We start from the raw sequence: 20,796 nt of genomic DNA, 5'->3' as shown, positions 1-20,796 counted from the left end.
ACTTGTGAGAGTTTGGTCCACCAGGCTGTTGCTTGGAGCGGCCCGCAGGCCCACATATACCTGGTTGATGGGGTTCTGGGAGTTCTTCTACTGCCCAAGCCCGGCCCGAGGCCAGGCTTGACTTGTGAGAGTTTGGTCCACCAGGCTGTTGCTTGGAGCGGCCCGCAGGCCCACATATACCTGGTTGATGGGGTTCTGGGAGTTCTTCTACTCCCCAAGCCCGGCCCGAGGCCAGGCTTGACTTGTGAGAGTTTGGTCCACCAGGCTGTTGCTTGGAGCGGCCCGCAGGCCCACATATACCTGGTTGATGGGGTTCTGGGAGTTCTTCTACTGCCCAAGCCCGGCCCGAGGCCAGGCTTGACTTGTGAGAGTTTGGTCCACCAGGCTGTTGCTTGGAGCGGCCCGCAGGCCCACATATACCTGGTTGATGGGGTTCTGGGAGTTCTTCTACTCCCCAAGCCCGGCCCGAGGCCAGGCTTGACTTGTGAGAGTTTGGTCCACCAGGCTGTTGCTTGGAGCGGCCCGCAGGCCCACATATACCTGGTTGATGGGGTTCTGGGAGTTCTTCTACTCCCCAAGCCCGGCCCGAGGCCAGGCTCGACTTGTGAGAGTTTGGTCCACCAGGCTGTTGCTTGGAGCGGCCCGCAGGCCCACATATACCTGGTTGATGGGGTTCTGGGAGTTGTTCTACTCCCCAAGCCCGGCCCGAGGCCAGGCTTGACTTGTGAGAGTTTGGTCCACCAGGCTGTTGCTTGGAGCGGCCCGCAGGCCCACATATACCTGGTTGATGGGGTTCTGGGAGTTCTTCTACTCCCCAAGCCCGGCCCGAGGCCAGGCTTGACTTGTGAGAGTTTGGTCCACCAGGCTGTTGCTTGGAGCGGCCCGCAGACCCACATATACCTGGTTGATGGGGTTCTGGGAGTTCTTCTACTCCCCAAGCCCGGCCCGAGGCCAGACTTGACTTGTGAGAGTTTGGTCCACCAGGCTGTTGCTTGGAGCGGCCCGCAGGCCCACATATACCTGGTTGATGGGGTTCTGGAAGTTCTTCTACTCCCCAAGCCCGCCCCGAGGCCAGGCTTGACTTGTGAGAGTTTGGTCCACCAGGCTGTTGCTTGGAGCGGCCCGCAGGCCCACATATACCTGGTTGATGGGGTTCTGGGAGTTCTTCTACTCCCCAAGCCCGGCCCGAGGCCAGGCTCGACTTGTGAGAGTTTGGTCCACCAGGCTGTTGCTTGGAGCGGCCCGCAGGCCCACATATACCTGGTTGATGGGGTTCTGGGAGTTCTTCTACTCCGCAAGCCCGGCCCGAGGCCAGGCTCGACTTGTGAGAGTTTGGTCCACCAGGCTGTTGCTTGGAGCGGCCCGCAGGCCCACATATACCTGCTTGATGGGGTTCTGGGAGTTCTTCTACTCCCCAAGCCCGGCCCGAGGCCAGGCTCGACTTGTGAGAGTTTGGTCCACCAGGCTGTTGCTTGGAGCGGCCCGCAGGCCCACATATACCTGGTTGATGGGGTTCTGGGAGTTCTTCTACTCCCCAAGCCCGGCCCGAGGCCAGGCTCGACTTGTGAGAGTTTGGTCCACCAGGCTGTTGCTTGGAGCGGCCCGCAGGCCCACATATACCTGCTTGATGGGGTTCTGGGAGTTCTTCTACTCCCCAAGCCCGGCCCGAGGCCAGGCTCGACTTGTGAGAGTTTGGTCCACCAGGCTGTTGCTTGGAGCGGCCCGCAGGCCCACATACCCCACAGCATCGTTGGTCCGGCACTCCTTAGAGAAAACAGTCCAGTTTTCTCTTGAAGATGTCCACGGTTGTTCCGGCAATATTTCTTATAGTCGCTGGGAGGACGTTGAACAACCGCGGACCTCTGATGTTTATACAGTGTTCTCTGATTGTGCCTATGGCACCTCTGCTCTTCACTGGTTCTATTCTGCATTTTCTTCCTTATCGTTCACTCCAGTACGTTGTTATTTTACTGTGTAGATTTGGGACCTGTCCCTCCAGTATTTTCCATGTTTATATTATTTGGTATCTCTCTCGTCTCCTTTCTAGAGAGTACATTTGGAGGGCTTTGAGACGATCCCAATAATTTAGGTGTTTTATCTCGTCTATGCGTGCCGTATATGTTCTTTGTATTCCCTCTATTTCAGCAATCTCTCCTGCTCTGAAGGGGGAAGTGAGTACTGAGCAGTACTCAAGACGGGACAACACAAGTGACTTGAAGAGTACAACCATTGTATATATTCCTGCAGCCCGGTGTGTGAGGCTTCGTGAGACCTCACCCCTCACAGTGACTCGCTCTCTTCTGCTGCTTCCATCTCCATGCTAGGTATACACTATACCTGGAGCATACCTGGGTAAGGTTTCCAGAGTTGTTATCCCCGAGTCCAGTGGGGCCAGGCTCGACTTGTGATAACTTGGTCCAACAGGCTGTTGCTTGGAGCGGCCGGCAGGCCCACATGTCCACTACAGCTTGATTGGTTTGGCACCACTTACAAGAACTTTACAAGTGCACTACTTCTAAAAGAAGTTCTGGACCAACGGGGCTGTGGTGGGTATGTGGGCCTGCGGGCCGCTCCAAGCAACAGCCTGGTGGACCAAACTCTCACAAGTCAAGCCTGGCCTCGGGCCGGGCTTGGGGAGTAGAAGAACTCCCAGAACCCCATCAAGCAGGTATATGTGGGCCTGCGGGCCGCTCCAAGCAACAGCCTGGTGGACCAAACTCTCACAAGTCGAGCCTGGCCTCGGGCCGGGCTTGAGCAGTAGAAGAACTCCCAGAACCCCATCAACCAGGTATATGTGGGCCTGCGGGCCGCTCCAAGCAACAGCCTGGTGGACCAAACTCTCACAAGTCGAGCCTGGCCTCGGGCCGGGCTTGGGCAGTAGAAGAACTCCCAGAACCCCATCAAGCAGGTATATGTGGGCCTGCGGGCCGCTCCAAGCAACAGCCTGGTGGACCAAACTCTCACAAGTCGAGCCTGGCCTCGGGCCGGGCTTGGGCAGTAGAAGAACTCCCAGAACCCCATCAACCAGGTATATGTGGGCCTGCGGGCCGCTCCAAGCAACAGCCTGGTGGACCAAACTCTCACAAGTCAAGCCTGGCCTCGGGCCGGGCTTGGGGAGTAGAAGAACTCCCAGAACCCCATCAAGCAGGTATATGTGGGCCTGCGGGCCGCTCCAAGCAACAGCCTGGTGGACCAAACTCTCACAAGTCGAGCCTGGCCTCGGGCCGGGCTTGGGGAGTAGGAGAACTCCCAGAACCCCATCAAGCAGGTAACCTGTCAAAGTGCTTCTTGAATACCAAGAAGGAGGCACTAGTCTCCTATGGGGTACTGTGCCGAAGGCTCTCTGGCAATCCAAGAATATGCAGTCTGTCTACCCTTGCTTAATTTTTGTCGCCTGGCCAATTAAATCGGTGAGGCAAGATTTGCCATCTGACGATGATGTTACAGAGTTCTTTAACTCCAGATGTTCTATTAGTTTTGTATACACAAATTACTTCATCATCTCCCATGGTATGCAAGTTAGGGACACTGGCCTGTAGTTCACTGCCTCCTGTCTATCACCCTTCTTGTATTTCGGGGCAACATTAGCTGTCTTCCAAATTTTTGGCAGTTACCTGTTAACTGTGATTCGTTATACACTATGTAGAGTGGCAGGCACAGTGCTTCTGCTCCTTCCTTTAGTATCCATGGTGAGATTCTGTTTGGGCCTTTGTCACATATAGTTTTAGCAATTGCTTCCTCACCTCCCCACTGGTAATCTCAAACTCCTCCAGTGGTGTCTGGTTAGATATTCCTTCTCTTATCTCTGGAACTTTTCCTTGCTATAATATGAAGACCTCCTAAAATTTCATATCGAGTTCCTCACACACTTCCTTGTTGTTCGTAGTGAACCTGCCTGCTCCTATCCTCAGTTTCATCACCTGTTCCTTCACTGTTGTTTTCATTCTGATGTGGCTGTGCAGCAATTTAGGTCGAGTCTTTGCCTTTCTTGCCATGCCATTTTCGTACTGTCTTTCTGCCTCTCTTCTCACCCTGAAGTACTTATTTCTGGCGCTCTAGTATCTTTCTCTTACTCTCTAGTGTCCTCTTATTTCTATAGTTTCTCTACGCGCTTGTACATAGTCGCTTTGCCAGCTTCCCTGATTAAACCATGGGTGCCTTATTAGTATTGGTTTCTTTTGGAGTGAGACAAACTTGTCTGCTGCCTCCTTACACTTCTATGTGATGTAGTTAATCTTGTCTTGGGCCGTCTTTCCTCTGAGCTTTGTTTCCCATGTTATATCTGCTCGAAATTGTGTCATCTCCTCATAGTTTGGCTTTCGGATAGTCAGTCTGTTGTTTTCTGGCCCCTTCCTTGAGTACGTTAACACTACTTCTCCCAGATACTCGAACATCAATACACTGTGATCGCTCATTCTCACGCGGGCTTCAAAGTTGATTTCTCTTATGTCAGAGTGAATACCAGGTGTGGGTGTGTGTGTGTGGGTGTGTGTGTGTGTTCTCAGCACACAAACTCGTCCTCAGGCCAGGCCCATTCTATCCAGCGGTCAACCCGAAAGAAACATTCATAAATTTTAACATCCAAAATAGGAATTTTCTGAAATATAAATTAATATTGTTATATATTAGCATACTGTACATATTTAGGCATTGGTTAAGTTAGGTGTCTAGGTTCTGTTGGCGATTATTTGTGGTTCGTGGGTGAAGAATTTACAGCATTGTGGTTTGAACAAAAGTCGTCAGTGAGGCAGTTGTTCGAGAAGTGTTCGGACGTCAGAATAGTTTATCCTTGTTTACCCGGTCGATTCCCCTGAGGATTTTGTAAGTTGTGATCATGTCTTCCCCTTACTCTTCTGTCCTCCAGGGTCGTAAGGTGCATTTCCCGCTGCCTTTCCTCGTAACTCATGCCTCTTAGTTCTGGGACTAGTCTAGTGGTATACTGAGGGGAGCCGGTCGGCCGAGCGGACAGCGCGCTTAACTTGTGATCCTGTGGTCCCGGGTTCGATCCCGGGCGCCGGCGAGAAACAATGGGCAGAGTTTCTTTCACCCTATGCCTCTGTTACCTAGCAGTAAAATAGGTACCTGGGTGTTAGTCAGCTGTCACGGGCTGCTTCCTGGGGGTGGAGGCCTGGTCGAGGACCGGGCCGCGGGGACACTAAAGCCCCGAAATCATCTCAAGATAACAATGCCCAGGAATGACACTTCGCTGATTGATTCGGTTGATTCGCTCTTTTTAACAATATGAAGGTGTGCCCCAAGGTAGTGTTCTGAGCACTACTCTTTTCCTTATTGTCCTCAATGGTCTTTCCTCCCTTCCCTTTGGCATCTTCTCAGCGCTCTATGTCGACGATCTTGCCCTTTGGTGTCTAGGTGATGACTCGCCTTTCCTTCAACGACGACTTCAACTTGCAATTGATGCCGTGTCGTCTTGGGCCACAAATTATGGCTTCAAATTCTCTACAACTAAAACTTGTGATATGACTTTTACTTGGAAGTAGGTAGGTCTTCGTCCCTCTTTGTCACTTTATGATCATCCTCTTGTGTACAGAGATTCTGCTAAGGTTTTGGGGTTAAACTTTTGCCCCTCCTATAGTCCCTGTTCTCCTTCACCACCTCACTCTTCCTGTAGGGTTGTCTCGCCTACAAGATTCTCTTCCGGTTAATGTTACCAAAAAAATATTTCTCACCATGCTGTTTCGTCCTTGCCCCTGTGTGGGGTCCCCCCTTCCTAAATTTTGTAAAACCAAGTGACTACAGTTCTGGAATGCCTTTTCCTTTAACACTTTTCTTCACACTCCTGCTCCATTCCCAACTTCATCGATGGATCTAAGTTTGCAGACGGTGTAGGCCACTCTGCTGTTTTTCCTGACCACATCTATACGGGTCGCCTGCCTCGAGACGAGCATCTTCACGGCAGAATTTTATGCTATTCAGTGTGCTCTTTGGTGGATGACGCTGCCGCTAAGGAAGCTATCCGCATCTGTCCCATCTTCCGTAAAGATATTCCTTATTATGACTTCTTACCCAGTTAATCATTCCTCTATCCTTGCCTGTTGGCAGGGCCGTTGGTCTTCTGTTACTGGTAACAAACTGCGTGCTCTTAAGGGTAACGTGTCCCCATGGCCTTCATCCTACCACCGTAACCGGCGGTGGGAAATGGCTCTGGCGAGGTTACATATTGGCCATCACACTTAACTCACGGGCACTTAATGGAGCGCCGCGCTGCTCCTTATTGTCCAAACTACCTTGTCCCTCTTATGGTCGTGCATGTACTTGTTGAATGTCCTGACTTCCAGGACGTGCGTATCTGGCTTCCCGACCGTTCCCTGCGGTCACTTGTCCCTCGATAGAATTCTTGGTGAATCAGATACCTTCGATATCGTTCGCCTTACGTGTTTCTGTTCTCGTATTGGCATCCTTGGTGATATTTAGCGCTCTAAGTTTGTCCCGTACATTTGATGGTGTTACATAACCTTCCCAGCTTGGTGGATTATTTTGATAATTACTCATACGTCACGCAGCGAGCAACGTCAGTCAAACAACCTGGTTGACTAGTCCAGCAATGAGGAGGCCTGTTCGAGGACCTGGACCAGGAGGGGAGGGGTCGCTAAACCTGGAAATCATCTGCAGGTAACCTGAAGGTATGAGGTGGATGTTTACGAGGCCGGGCAGCAGACTACAGCTTGAGGAAGACGTATAAGGGAGAGGCAGCCGAGAGAGAGAGAGAGAGAGAGAGAAGATTAAGCCACCCAAAAGGTGGCACGGGCATGAATATCCCATAAGTGGTGGCCCTTTTGAGCCATTTCCAGTATCAATAGATGATACTGGAGATCTGTGGAGGTGCGACTGCACCCTGCGTGACGGGAGACGTCTCCCGTGCGTGAAAGAGGCAGCCAAGAGAGTGCGGGTAATGTAAGCCGCTCCCCAGCCACTTGGTGAGGTGATCTTCCTTGTCACCACCTTGGTGACTCCCGCCATAATTGTTCATCATTATGGCTCGAGGTGTTTGTTGATTCTTGTGTTGTGGTGTTGAGTGCGACCAACTAGGAGAGTTCATGGTGATTATTGTCAGTCAGAGGCGGCCAGAAGCCTTGTTGGTGTGCCGCCCCCGCCAGTGTTGTTGGTGTGCCGCCCCCGCCAGTGTTGTAGGTGTGCCGCCCCCGCCAGTATTGTAGGGTGTGGTGCCCCCGCCAGTGTTGCAGGGTGTGCCGCCCCCGCCAGTGTTGTTGGTGTGCCGCCCCCGCCAGTGTTGTTGGTGTGCCGCCCCCGCCAGTGTTGTTGGTGTGCCGCCCCCGCCAGTGTTGTTGGTGTGCCGCCCCCGCCAGTGTTGCAGGTGTGCCGCCCCCGCCAGTGTTGTTGGTGTGCCGCCCCCGCCAGTGTTGTTGGTGTGCCGCCCCCGCCAGTGTTGTTGGTGTGCCGCCCCCGTCAGTGTTGTTGGTGTGCCGCCCCCGCCAGTGTTGTTGGTGTGCCGCCCCCGCCAGTGTTGCAGGTGTGCCGCCCCCGCCAGTGTTGTTGGTGTGTCGCCCCCGCCAGTGTTGTAGGGTGTGGTGCCCCCGCCAGTGTTGTAGGGTGTGGTGCCCCCGCCAGTGTTGTAGGGTGTGCCGGCCCCGCCAGTGTTGTAGGGTGTGCCGCCCCCGCCAGTGTTGTAGGTGTGCCGCCCCCGCCAGTGTTGTAGGTGTGCCGCCCCCGCCAGTGTTGTTGGTGTGCCGCCCCCGCCAGTGTTGCAGGTGTGCCGCCCCCGCCAGTGTTGCAGGTGTGCCGCCCCCGCCAGTGTTGTTGGTGTGCCGCCCCCGCCAGTGTTGTTGGTGTGCCGCCCCCGCCAGTGTTGTTGGTGTGCCGCCCCCGCCAGTGTTGTTGGTGTGCCGCCCCCGCCAGTGTTGTTGGTGTGCCGCCCCCGCCAGTGTTGCAGGTGTGCCGCCCCCGCCAGTGTTGTTGGTGTGCCGCCCCCGCCAGTGTTGTAGGGTGTGGTGCCCCCGCCAGTGTTGTAGGGTGTGGTGCCCCCGCCAGTGTTGTAGGGTGTGCCGGCCCCGCCAGTGTTGTAGGGTGTGCCGCCCCCGCTAGTGTTGTAGGTGTGCCGCCCCCGCCAGTGTTGTAGGTGTGCCGCCCCCGCCAGTGTTGCAGGTGTGCCGCCCCCGCCAGTGTTGTAGGTGTGCCGCCCCCGCCAGTGTTGTTGGTGTGCCGGCCCCGCCAGTGTTGTAGGTGTGCCGCCCCCGCCAGTGTTGTAGGGTGTGCCGCCCCCGCCAGTGTTGTTGGTGTGCCGCCCCCGCCAGTGTTGTTGGTGTGCCGCCCCCGCCAGTGTTGTTGGTGTGCCGCCCCCGCCAGTGTTGTAGGTGTGCCGCCCCCGCCAGTGTTGTTGGTGTGCCGGCCCCGCCAGTGTTGTAGGTGTGCCGCCCCCGCCAGTGTTGTAGGGTGTGCCGCCCCCGCCAGTGTTGTTGGTGTGCCGCCCCCGCCAGTGTTGTAGGTGTGCCGCCCCCGCCAGTGTTGCAGGTGTGCCGCCCCCGCCAGTGTTGTAGGTGTGCCGACCCCGCCAGTGTTGTTGGTGTGCCGCCCCCGCCAGTGTTGTAGGTGTGCCGACCCCGCCAGTGTTGTAGGTGTGCCGCCCCCGCCAGTGTTGCAGGTGTGCCGCCCCCGCCAGTGTTGCAGGTGTGCCGCCCCCGCCAGTGTTGCAGGTGTGCCGCCCCCGCCAGTGTTGCAGGTGTGCCGCCCCCGCCAGTGTTGCAGGTGTGCCGCCCCCGTCAGTGTTGCAGGTGTGCCGCCCCCGCCAGTGTTGTAGGTGTGCCGACCCCGCCAGTGTTGTTGGTGTGCCGCCCCCGCCAGTGTTGTAGGTGTGCCGCCCCCGCCAGTGTTGCAGGTGTGCCGCCCCCGCCAGTGTTGTAGGTGTGCCGCCCCCGCCAGTGTTGCAGGTGTGCCGCCCCCGCCAGTGTTGTAGGTGTGCCGCCCCCGCCAGTGTTGTAGGTGTGCCGCCCCCGCCAGTGTTGTAGGTGTGCCGCCCCCGCCAGTGTTGTTGGTGTGCCGCCCCCGCCAGTGTTGTTGGTGTGCCGCCCCCGCCAGTGTTGTTGGTGTGCCGCCCCCGCCAGTGTTGTAGGTGTGCCGCCCCCGCCAGTGTTGTTGGTGTGCCGCCCCCGCCAGTGTTGTAGGTGTGCCGCCCCCGCCAGTGTGGCAGGTGTGCCGCCCCCGCCAGTGTGGCAGGTGTGGCTACCTACCTTGAGGCTACCTTGAGGTGCTTCCGGGGCTTAGTGTCCCCGCGGCCCGGTCGTCGACCAGGCCTCCTGGTTGCTGGACTGATCAACCAGGCTGTTAGACGCGGCTGCTCGCAGCCTGACGTATGAGTCACAGCCTGGTTGATCAGGTATCCTTTGGAGGTGCTTATCCAGTTCTCTCTTGAACACTGTGAGGGGTTTGCCAGTTATGCCCCTTATGTGTAGTGGAAGCGTGTTGAACAGTCTCGGGCCTCTGATGTTGATAGAGTTCTCTCTCAGAGTACCTATTGCACCTCTGCTTTTCAACGGGGGTATTCTGCACATCCTGCCATGTCTTCTGGTCTCATGTGGTGTTATTTCTGTGTGCAGGTTTGGGACCAGCCCCTCAATTATTTTCCACGTGTAAATTATTATGTCTCTCTCCCGCCTGCGCTCAAGGGAGTACAGATTTAGGCTCTAGTCGGTCCCAGTAATTTAGATGTTTTACTGAGTGGATTCTAGCAGTAAAGGATCTCTGCACGCTCTCCAGGTCAGCAATTTCTCCAGCTTTGAAAGGGGCTGTCATTGTGTGCCAGCCTCGCCCCCCGCCAGTGTTGCAGGGTGTGTCGGCCCCGCCCCCCGCCAGTGTTGCAGGGTGTGTCGGCCCCGCCCCCGCCAGTGTTGCAGGTGTACCGGCCTCGCCCCCGCCAGTGTTGCAGGTGTGCCGGCCTCGCCCACGCCAGTGTTGCAGGTGTGCCAGCCTCGCCTCCCGCCAGTGTTGCAGGTGTGCCGGCCTCGCCTCCGCCAGTGTTGCAGGTGTGCCGGCCTCGCCCACGCCAGTGTTGCAGTGTGCCAGCCTCGCCCCCCACCAGTGTTGCAGGGTGTGCCGGCCCCGCCAGTGTTGCAGGTGTGCCGGCCTCGCCCCCGCCAGTGTTGCAGGGTGTGCCGGCCCCGCCCCCGCCAGTGTTGCAGGTGTACCGGCCTCGCCCCTGCCAGTGTTGCAGGTGTGCCGACCTCGCCCCCACCATTGTTGCAGTTGTGCCGGCCCCGCCCCCACCAGTGTTGCAGGTGTGCCGGCCTCGCCTCCGCCAGTGTTGGAGGTGTGCCAGCCTCGCCCCCGCCAGTGTTGCAGGTGTGCCGGCCTCGCCTCCGCCAGTGTTGCAGGTGTGCCGGCCTCGCCCCCGCTAGTGTTGCAGGTGTGGCTGCCTCGCCTCCGCCAGTGTTGCAGGTGTACAGGCCTCGCCCCCGCCAGTGTTGAACAGTCTCGGGTCTCTGATGTTTATAGAGTTCTCTCTCAGAGTACCTGTTGCACCTCTGCTCTTCAACGGGGGTATTCTGCACATCCTGCCGTGTCTTCTGGTCTCATGTGATGTTATTTCTGCTAAGATCCTGTCTCTCTCAGTAACTCAACCACTATGACAAAGTCACAAACTTTACAAGAAAAACAAAATGTATAGTTATATACACAGACTTTGCAAAGACATGTGACCTTAGAGTGATAGCTCACACAATGAGGTCAATGGGAATAACTGGTCAAGTTCTCAACTTTCTATCATTGAGAGTGATGGTCAGTCACGTAAGATCAAGCCCAAGTGTAGTGGAAGGTCCTGTACCCCTGGGCACAGTCCTTGTACCGCTGCTCTGTACCCCAGGGCACAGTCCTTGTACCGCTGCTCTGTACCCCAGGGCACAGTCCTTGTACCGCTGCTCTGTACCCCAGGGCACAGTCCTTGTACCACTGCTCTGTACCCCAGGGCACAGTCCTTGTACCGCTGCTCTGTACCCCAGGGCACAGTCCTTGTACCACTGCTCTGTACCCCAGGGCACAGTCCTTGTACCGCTGCTCTGTACCCCAGGGCACAGTCCTTGTACCACTGCTCTGTACCCCAGGGCACAGTCCTTGTACCGCTGCTCTGTACCCCAGGGCACAGTCCTTGTACCGCTGCTCTGTACCCCAGGGCACAGTCCTTGTACCGCTGCTCTGTACCCCAGGGCACAGTCCTTGTACCGCTGCTCTGTACCCAAGGGCACAGTCCTTGTACCGCTGCTGTGTACCCCAGGGCACAGTCCTTGTACCGTACTGTGTACCCCAGGGCACAGTCCTTGTACCGCTGCTCTGTACCCCAGGGCACAGTCCTTGTACCGCTGCTCTGTACCCCAGGGCACAGTCCTTGTACCGCTGCTCTGTACCCCAGGGCACAGTTCTTGTATCGCTGCTCTGTACCCCAGGGCACAGTCCTTGTACCGCTGCTCTGTACCCCAGGGCACAGTCCTTGTACCGCTGCTCTGTACCCCAGGGCACAGTCCTTGTACCGCTGCTCTGTACCCAAGGGCACAGTCCTTGTACCGCTGCTGTGTACCCCAGGGCACAGTCCTTGTACCGTACTGTGTACCCCAGGGCACAGTCCTTGTACCGCTGCTCTGTACCCCAGGGCACAGTCCTTGTACCGCTGCTCTGTACCCCAGGGCACAGTCCTTGTACCGCTGCTCTGTACCCCAGGGCACAGTCCTTGTACCACTGCTCTGTACCCCAGGGCACAGTCCTTGTACCGCTGCTCTGTACCCAAGGGCACAGTCCTTGTACCGCTGCTGTGTACCCCAGGGCACAGTCCTTGTACCGTACTGTGTACCCCAGGGCACAGTCCTTGTACCGCTGCTCTGTACCCCAGGGCACAGTCCTTGTACCGCTGCTCTGTACCCCAGGGCACAGTCCTTGTACCGCTGCTCTGTACCCCAGGGCACAGTCCTTGTACCACTGCTCTGTACCCAAGGGCACAGTCCTTGTACCGCTGCTGTGTACCCCAGGGCACAGTCCTTGTACCGTACTGTGTACCCCAGGGCACAGTCCTTGTACCGCTGCTCTGTACCCCAGGGCACAGTCCTTGTACCGCTGCTCTGTACCCCAGGGCACAGTCCTTGTACCGCTGCTCTGTACCCCAGGGCACAGTCCTTGTACCGCTGCTCTGTACCCCAGGGCACAGTCCTTGTACCGCTGCTCTGTACCCCAGGGCACAGTCCTTTTACCGCTGCTCTGTACCCCACCTACCTTGGCTACCTTGAGGTGCTTCCGGGGCTTAGTGTCCCCGCGGCCCGGTCGTCGACCAGGCCTCCTGGTTGCTGGACTGATCAACCAGGCTGTTAGACGCGGCTGCTCGCAGCCTGACGTATGAGTCACAGCCTGGTTGATCAGGTATCCTTTGGAGGTGCTTATCCAGTTCTCTCTTGAACACTGTGAGGGGTTTGCCAGTTATGCCCCTTATGTGTAGTGGAAGCGTGTTGAACAGTCTCGGGCCTCTGATGTTGATAGAGTTCTCTCTCAGAGTACCTGTTGCACCTCTGCTTTTCAACGGGGGTATTCTGCACATCCTGCCATGTCTTCTGGTCTCATGTGGTGTTATTTCTGTGTGCAGGTTTGGGACCAGCCCCTCAATTATTTTCCACGTGTAAATTATTATGTATCTCTCCCGCCTGCGCTCAAGGGAGTACAGATTTAGGCTCTTTAGTCGTCCCAATAGTTTAGATGTTTTACTGAGTGGATTCTAGCAGTAAAGGATCTCTGCACGCTCTCCAGGTCAGCAATTTCTCCAGCTTTGAAAGGGGCTGTCATTGTGCAGCAGTACTCCACTCTAGAGAGCACAAGCGTTTTGAAAAGTATCATCATCGGTATAGCATCTCTAGTGTGAAAAGTTCTTGTTATCCAACCTGTCATTTTTCTTGCAGTTGCGACGGCTACTTTATTGTGTTCTTTAAAGGTAAGGTCTTCCGACATGAGTACACCCAGGTCCTTTACATTGCCTTTTCGTTCTATGTTATGATTTGCCTGCGTTTTGTACGTGGTTTCTGTTTTTATATTTTCAATTTTTCCGTAGCGCATGAGCTGAAACTTATCCTCGTTGAATACCATATTATTTTCTGTAGCCCATAGAAAGACCTGATCTACATCTGATTGGAGGTTTGCCGTGTCCTCTATGTTGCCAACTCTCATGAAAATCCGTGTCATCTGCAAAGGATGATACAGTGCTATAGGTTGTGTTCTGGTCTATGTCCGATATGAGGATGAGAAAAAGTACTGGAGCAAGCACAGTACCCTGGGGGACTGAGCTCTTCACGGTTGATGGGCTGGATTTTATTTTGTTGACTATTACATATTGGGTTCTGTCAGTCAGGAAATTGTAGATCCATCTGCCTATTTTCCCGGTAATTCCTTTTGAACGCATTTTATGTGCAATAACACCATGGTCACATTTATCAAAAGCTTTTGCGAAATCTGTGTAAATTACATCAGCGTTTTGTTTGTCTTCCATAGCATCTAATGCCATATCATAGTGGTCCAGCAACTGCGACAGGCAAGAGCGCCCTGTTCTGAAACCATGTTGTCCGGGGTTATGGAGATGCTGTGATTCCATGTATTTTGTGATCTTACTCCTTAGCACTCTCTCAAAAATTTTTATGATGTGCGATGTTAGTGCTATCGGTCTGTAATTTTTTGCCTCTGCCTTATTTCCTCCTTTATGGAGTGGTGCTATCTCTGCTGGTTTTAGTATGTCAGGGATAACGCCAGTATCTAGGCTTTGTCTCCACAGAATGTGAAGGGCCTGCGATAGTGGTTTTTTACAGTTCTTGATGAATATGGAGTTCCAAGAATCCGGGCCTGGTGCAGAGTGCATAGGCATACTGTTTATGGCTTCTTCAAAATCTAGTGGGGATAGGGCGACGTCTGATATATGATTTGATGTTGGTATCATATCCATGAAAAATTCATTTGGGTTATCAATCTTTAGTGCATTTAATGGCTCACTGAAAACAGAGTCGTACTGCTTCCTCAGTAACTCGCTCATTTCTTTGTTGTCATCTGTGAAAGTTCCATCTCCCTTTCGCAGGGGCCCGATACTAGATGTGGTTTTTGATCTTGATTTTGCATAGGAGAAAAAATATTTCGGATTTCTCTCTATTTCACTGATGGCCTTTTGCTCTCTTTGCCTCTCCTGGGTTTTGTATGATTCTTGTAGCTTGAGTTCAATTGTTTCTATTTCTCTACCTAACCTTCTACGCCGTTCTTGAGATAGGGTGCGACTCTCAAGTTGTTCCGCGATTCGTTTTCTTCGCCTATATAGGGAACGACGTTCCCGTTCCAATCTGCATCTCTCTCTCTTTTTTCTTAGGGGTATGCGGTTTGAACATATTTCTAGTGCTACTGAGCTTATTTTTTCCAGGCACTGGTTCAGGTTTGCATTTCCTAGCTGTTCTTCCCAGTTTATTTCTGTGAAGTCCTGGTTTATTTGCTCCCAGTTTATCTGTTTATTATTGAAGTTGAATTGGCTGAAATCTCCTCCACCGGGAATCTGGACTGGTTTTGAAGGTCTACTCCCCATGGTTGTCATAACTTCAATTAAGTTGTGATCTGAGTAACAGGTATTTGTAATCATTATGTTCCCGATCAACTCATCATTATTAGTGAAAATGAGGTCCAGCGTGTTCTCCTTCCTAGTTGGTTCTACTATTTGCTGGTTTAAGGCAAACCTGTCGCACATCCGTAGCAGGTCATTTGCATGTGCCTGTTCATTTAGGCTACTTCCTGGTATTCTTTCTGATATTACTGTATTAGCCAGGTGCTTCCATTTCAGGTGCCGTAGGTTGAAGTCCCCAAGCAGGATGATGTTCGGAGCTGGATTTGTGAGGTTTTCCAAGCAGTGTTCTATTTTCATTAGTTGGTCTTTAAACTGCTGAGGGTTTGCCTCCGGTGACTTATATACAAGGACAATAACTACATTTAAAATCTCTATTTTGATTATCAGCACTTCCACCATATCATTTGAGGTGTTTAGCAGCTCAGTACAGATGAGTGTGTCTTTGATGTAGAGGCTGACCCCACCCTGAAGCCGGTGTTTCCTATCACATCTGAAGAGATTGTACTCTGAGATCCATATTTCACCATCATGGTAGTCCTTTGTGTGGGTTTCCGTTAGGGCTGCAAACACTGCATTTGCCTCATGAAGGAGACCATCTATAAATTGAACTTTGTTGGTTTTGCGTGTTTTTATACCCTGGATGTTGGCAAATATAAATGATGTTATCGTGTTAGTGCTGGAAGCCTTACTTGGTGTTAATATCTGAGGCTCTGGTAAGGAGGTCACTGTGTTTGCGTCCTCTCTAGCATCTGGCCGAGATGGTGGTAGAGTCTGGTCATTTTTAGCCATTCTTCTCCGCCGAGGGAGCCGGTCGGCCGAGCGGACAGCACGCTGGACTTGTGATCCTGTGGTCCTGGGTACGATCCCAGGCGCCGGCGAGAAGCAATGGGCAGAGTTTCTTTCACCCTATGCCCCTATTACCTAGCAGTAAAATAGGTACCTGAGTGTTAGTCAGCTGTCACGGGCTGCTTCCTGGGGGTGGAGGCCTGGTCGAGGACCGGGCCGCGGGGACACTAAAAGCCCCGAAATCATCTCAAGATAACCTCAAGATAACCTCTTGCTAAAAAAATCATCCTGGTAAGTAGTGTTAACCCGCCAAACACACACCGAAACTACGACGTTGGTACAACGTTCGAACAAGTTTTAACACATCCTAACCAGTTATAACAACCAATATAGCAAGTTGTAACAACGTTCTAATACGTCATAAACACGTTAACCCAAGATGTAACAACTTTATTACAAGTTGTAACAAGCGGAAAATTGAGACAGTTTCGGTTTGTGTTTCCAGGGCTGTGGCTGCTGTCCTCGAAGCTGGGGGCCTCGTAGCCTGGTGGATAGCGCGCAGGACTCGTAATTCTGTGGCGTGGGTTCGATTCCCGCACGAGGCAGAAACAAATGGGCAAAGTTTCTTTCACCCTGAATGCCCCTGTTACCTAGCAGTAAATAGGTACCTGGGTGTTAGTCAGCTGTCACGGGCTGCTTCCTGGGGGTGGAGGCCTGGTCAAGGACCGGGCCGCGGGGACACTAAAGCCCCGAAATCAACTCAAGATAACCTCAAGATAACCTCAAGAAGCTGTTTGCCGGTCTTGTTCGCCTGGTACTCCTTACAAGGAAAGCTGGACACTCCATATTGAAGCATTCTTTTCTATCTAAGGAGTTCTTGTTTTCTGGGTGAAAACAATTCACAGCTTCCGGTGCATTTACCTGTACTAAGAAGGAGTCTACACTTTCTAGGGTGATCGTAAACACACATTCCATTTGTTCTTCCCGATACTCCATGCTTACAGGCCAACCCGTTCTCGCAAATTTAATAAGTCAATATTGACTTATTAGTTGCGTGCATAGGTGACATACTAAACATAATAGTTTCCCTTGAAAAGCTTCATAGAAAACACCGACCTTACCTAACCTACTTAGTATTTTAAAATAAGCATCTTATAGCTTCGTAATTACAAATGTTACTTAACCTATTATAGGTATAGGTTAGGTAATAATTGTAATTACGAAGCAATAAGATGCTTATCTTAACATACTAAGTAGGTTAGGTAAGGTCGGTGTTTTCTATGAAGCTTTTCAACGGAAACTATTATGTTAAGTATGTCACCTATGCACATATTTAATAAGTCAATATTGACTTATTAAATTTGCGAGAACGGGTTGTACAGGCACCCCATTTATAACGACAGGTTCCCGGCCTTGTTTTGTTTGTTTTTCCTTTGCCAGAGGACAACTGCTGCTGCTGTGGGGCTGCCACCGACACAGCTCTGCTGTGTCACGGTGATGTGGGGCTGCCACCGACACAGCTCTGCTGTGTCACGGTGCTGTGGGGCTGCCACCGACACAGCTCTGCTGTGTCACGGTGCTGTGGGGCTGCCACCGACACAGCTCTGCTGTGTCACGGTGCTGTGGGGCTGCCACCGACACAGCTCTCTGCTGTGTCACGGTGCTGTGGGGCTGCCACCGACACAGCTCTGCTGTGTCACGGTGCTGTGGGGCTGCCACCGACACAGCTCTCTGCTGTGTCACGGTGCTGTGGGGCTGCCACCGACACAGCTCTGCTGTGTCACGGTGCTGTGGGGCTGCCACCGACACAGCTCTCTGCTGTGTCACGGTGCTGTGGGGCTGCCACCGACACAGCTCTCTGCTGTGTCACGGTGCTGTGGGGCTGCCACCGACACAGCTCTCTGCTGTGTCACGGTGCTGTGGGGCTGCCACCGACACAGCTCTCTGCTGTGTCACGGTGCTGTGGGGCTGCCACCGACACAGCTCTCTGCTGTGTCACGGTGCTGTGGGGCTGCCACCGACACAGCTCTCTGCTGTGTCACGGTGCTGTGGGGCTGCCGCCGACACAGCTCTCTGCTGTGTCACGGTGCTGTGGGGCTGCCACCGACACAGCTCTCTGCTGTGTCACGGTGCTGTGGGGCTGCCACCGACACAGCTCTCTGCTGTGTCACGGTGCTGTGGGGCTGCCACCGACACAGCTCTCTGCTGTGTCACGGTGCTGTGGGGCTGCCACCGACACAGCTCTCTGCTGTGTCACGGTGATGTGGTACTGTTATACCACTGTCATAGTCATACTGTTATTGTTCATAGTCATACTGTTATTGTTCATAGTCATACTGTTATTGTTCATAGTCAGTGTTATTGTTCATAGTCATACTGTTATTGTTCATAGTGATAATAATATACACGTGGAAAATACTGGAAGGCCAGGTCCCAAATCTACACAGTAAAATAACAACGTACTGGAGTGAACAATATGGAAGAAAATGCAGAATAGAACCAGTGAAGAGCAGAGGTGCCATAGGCACAATCAGAGAACACTGTATGAACATCAGAGGTCCACTGTTGTTCAACGTCCTCCCAGCGACTATAAGAAGTATTGCCGGAACAACCGTGGACATCTTCAAGAGTAAACTGGACTGTTTTCTAAGAGAAGTTCCGGACCAACCGGGCTGTGGTGGGTATGTGGGCCTGCGGGCCGCTCCAAGCAACAGCCTGGTGGACCAAACTCTTACAAGTCAAGCCTGGCCTCGAGGAGTAGAAGAACTCCCAGAACCCCATCAACCAGGTATCAACCAGGTACCCAGACAGGAGTGGAGTGTATAGCACGGCCCCTGCTGGGAGGTGGGGGGTGTGGGGGAGGGTGTCAGTAGGTGAAAGTGATGAACTTGACACACACTTGAAGGTGCGGGTGTAGCAAGGCAGGGTGCCTCACTCTCCTCACTCTCCAGCCTTACCACAACATGCTATTGTCACACTTTTCTCAATAGTCGAGAATAAATACATATTTCCGCCTTGACCAGTGAAGGAAATGTGTTCAAGTTTGAGTATGGGTGTGTGTGTGTGTGTGTGTGTGTGTGTGTGTGTGTGTGTGTGTGTGTGTGTGTGTGTGTGTGTGTGTGTGTGTGTGAGTGTGATTGTGTGTGTGTGTGTGTGTGTGTCAGTGTGAGTTATTAACGATTAACAGTGAGCGTGAGAGTGTGAGTGTTTAGTATACTAAAAGTCTTTGAAAGAGTAATTAGGAATCAAATTTCAAGTTTTATGGAAAATAATGAGTTGCACAATCCAGGACAACATGGATTTAGAGCGGGAAGATCCTGTCTGTCACAGTTACTCAACCACTATGACAAAATCACAGAAGCCCTAGAAGAAAAGCAAAATGCAGATGTTGTATACACAGACTTTGCAAAGGCATTCGACTAATGTGACCATGGGGTGATAGCTCACAAAATGAGGTCAATGGGAATAACTGGAAAAGTAGGACGCTGGATACTCAATTTCCTGTCGAACAGAACACAAAGAGTAACAGTCAATCAAATTAAATAAAGTCCAAGAGCAGTTAAAAGCTCTGTACCTCAAGGTACAATCCTTGCACCGCTACTGTTCCTTATTCTTATATCTGATTTAGACAAAAATACAAGTCACAGCTTCGTGTCATCCTTTGCAGATGACACAAAAATCAGCATGAAAATTACCTCTGCTGAAGACATGGGAAAATTACAAACAGACATCAACAAAGTTTTCGATTGGGCAGCAGAAAATAACATGATGTTTAACAGTGATAAATTTCAGGTACTCAGGTACGGTAAAAATGAGGACCTTAAACATAATACAGGGCGTGGCATAGGCTCCTCGCATAATATTCTTTGTGGTCCTCAGGTGATAGTTTTCTATCTAGAACCACCCCTAGATCTCTCTTTATCAGAATTCTTTAAAGATTTCTCACATAATATATAGGTTGTATGGGGTCTATGTTCTCCTATTCCACATTCCATAACATGACATTTATTAACATTAAATTCCATTTGCCAAGTGGTGCTCCATCTACTTATTTTGTCCTGGTCTTCTTGAAGGGCATGACAATCATCTAAATTTCTTATCCTTCCTATTATCTTAGCATCATCAGCAAACATGTTCATATAATTCTGTATACCAACTGGTAGATCATTTATGTACACAATAAACATCACTGGTGCAAGAACTGAACCCTGTGGTACTCCACTTGTGACATTTCTCCAGTCCGATACATTGCCTCTGATCACTGCCCTCATTTTTCTATCAGTCAAAAAATTTTTCATCCATGTTAGAAGCTTACCTGTCACCCCTCCAATATTTTCCAGTTTCCAGAACAACCTCTTATGTTGAACTCTGTCGACAGCCTTTTTTAGGTCCAGATAGATGCAGTCAACCCAACCATCTCTTTCCTGTAATATCTCTGTGGCTCGATCATAGAAACTGAGTAAATTCGATACACAGGATCTTCCAGATCGAAAACCATACTGTCTGTCTGATATTATATCATTTCTCTCCAGGTGTTCTACCCATTTAGTTTTAATAATTTTTTCCAATATTTTGCCTATTACACTTGTCAATGATACCGGTCTATTATTAAGGGGGTCTTCCCTGCTTCCACTTTTGTAGATTGGAACTATGTTAGCCTTTTTCCACACATCAGCTACAACTCCTGTAAACAGGGATGCCTGAAAAATCAGTTGAAGAGGAATGCTGAGCTCAGGTGCACATTCTCTCAGAACCCATGGTGAAACGCCATCTGGACCAACTGCCTTGTTCTTATTTAGCTCCTTGAGCATTTTTTCCACTTCGTCTCTAGACACCTCTATGTGCTCTATGTTGTTCTCTGGAATTCTTATTGTGTCTGGTTCCCTGAAGATTTCATTTTGTACAAACACACTTTGGAACTTTTCGTTTAATGTTTCACACATTTCCTTTTCATTTTCCGTGAATCTATTTCCCATTTTCAACCTCTGAATATTATCCTTTACCTGCAATTTGTTGTTTATGAATTTATAGAATAGACCTGGTTTTGTTTTACATTTGTCTGCAATCCCTTTTTCAAAATTTCTATCTGCCTCTCTCCTCACTGCCGTGTAGTTGTTTCTCGCATCTTTGTATCGCTGGTATGTTTGGGGGTTCGGCCTCTTCCTATATTGATTCCATTTTTGTGTCTTTTGGTCTCTGGCCCTCTCGCAATTTCTGTTGAACCAATCCTGTTTCCTAGTTCTTCATCTCTGTTTTGGTATAAATTTTTTTGTGCCTTTATCATATATTTCACAAAACTTGACATGCATCTCATTCACTTCCTTGCCTAGCAACAAGTCTGTCCAATTATACTCATTAAATTTTTTTCTAAGGTCGCCATAATGTCCTCTCCTAAAGTCAGGTTTTTCAATTGCATCGACCGT

The 20,796-nt window shown here is 51.7% G+C and overlaps 2 protein-coding genes across 13 annotated transcripts in view; both read left to right on the top strand.

Moving 5' to 3' along the window:
* The window catches only part of rdgB (retinal degeneration B), a 507,955-nt gene that overhangs the window by 23,178 nt on the left and 463,981 nt on the right, over positions 1-20,796 (top strand). The gene's annotated exons all lie outside the window — the stretch shown is intronic.
* Positions 16,871-17,635, top strand: LOC138356203 (keratin-associated protein 10-6-like). The gene has a single exon (XM_069311933.1). The coding sequence runs from the start codon at positions 16,871-16,873 to the stop codon at positions 17,633-17,635; it is 765 nt and encodes a 254-aa protein (XP_069168034.1).

Source organism: Procambarus clarkii, chromosome 71 (assembly GCF_040958095.1).
Source record: "Procambarus clarkii isolate CNS0578487 chromosome 71, FALCON_Pclarkii_2.0, whole genome shotgun sequence".
NCBI lineage: Eukaryota > Metazoa > Arthropoda > Malacostraca > Decapoda > Cambaridae > Procambarus > Procambarus clarkii.
This window is presented reverse-complemented; position numbering and strand designations above follow the sequence as displayed.

What these genes read in the sequence shown, in the direction of transcription:
- LOC138356203 (XM_069311933.1), top strand. Translation starts at nt 16,871, where the DNA reads ATGTGGGGCTGCCACCGACACAGCTCTGCTGTGTCACGGTGCTGTGGG.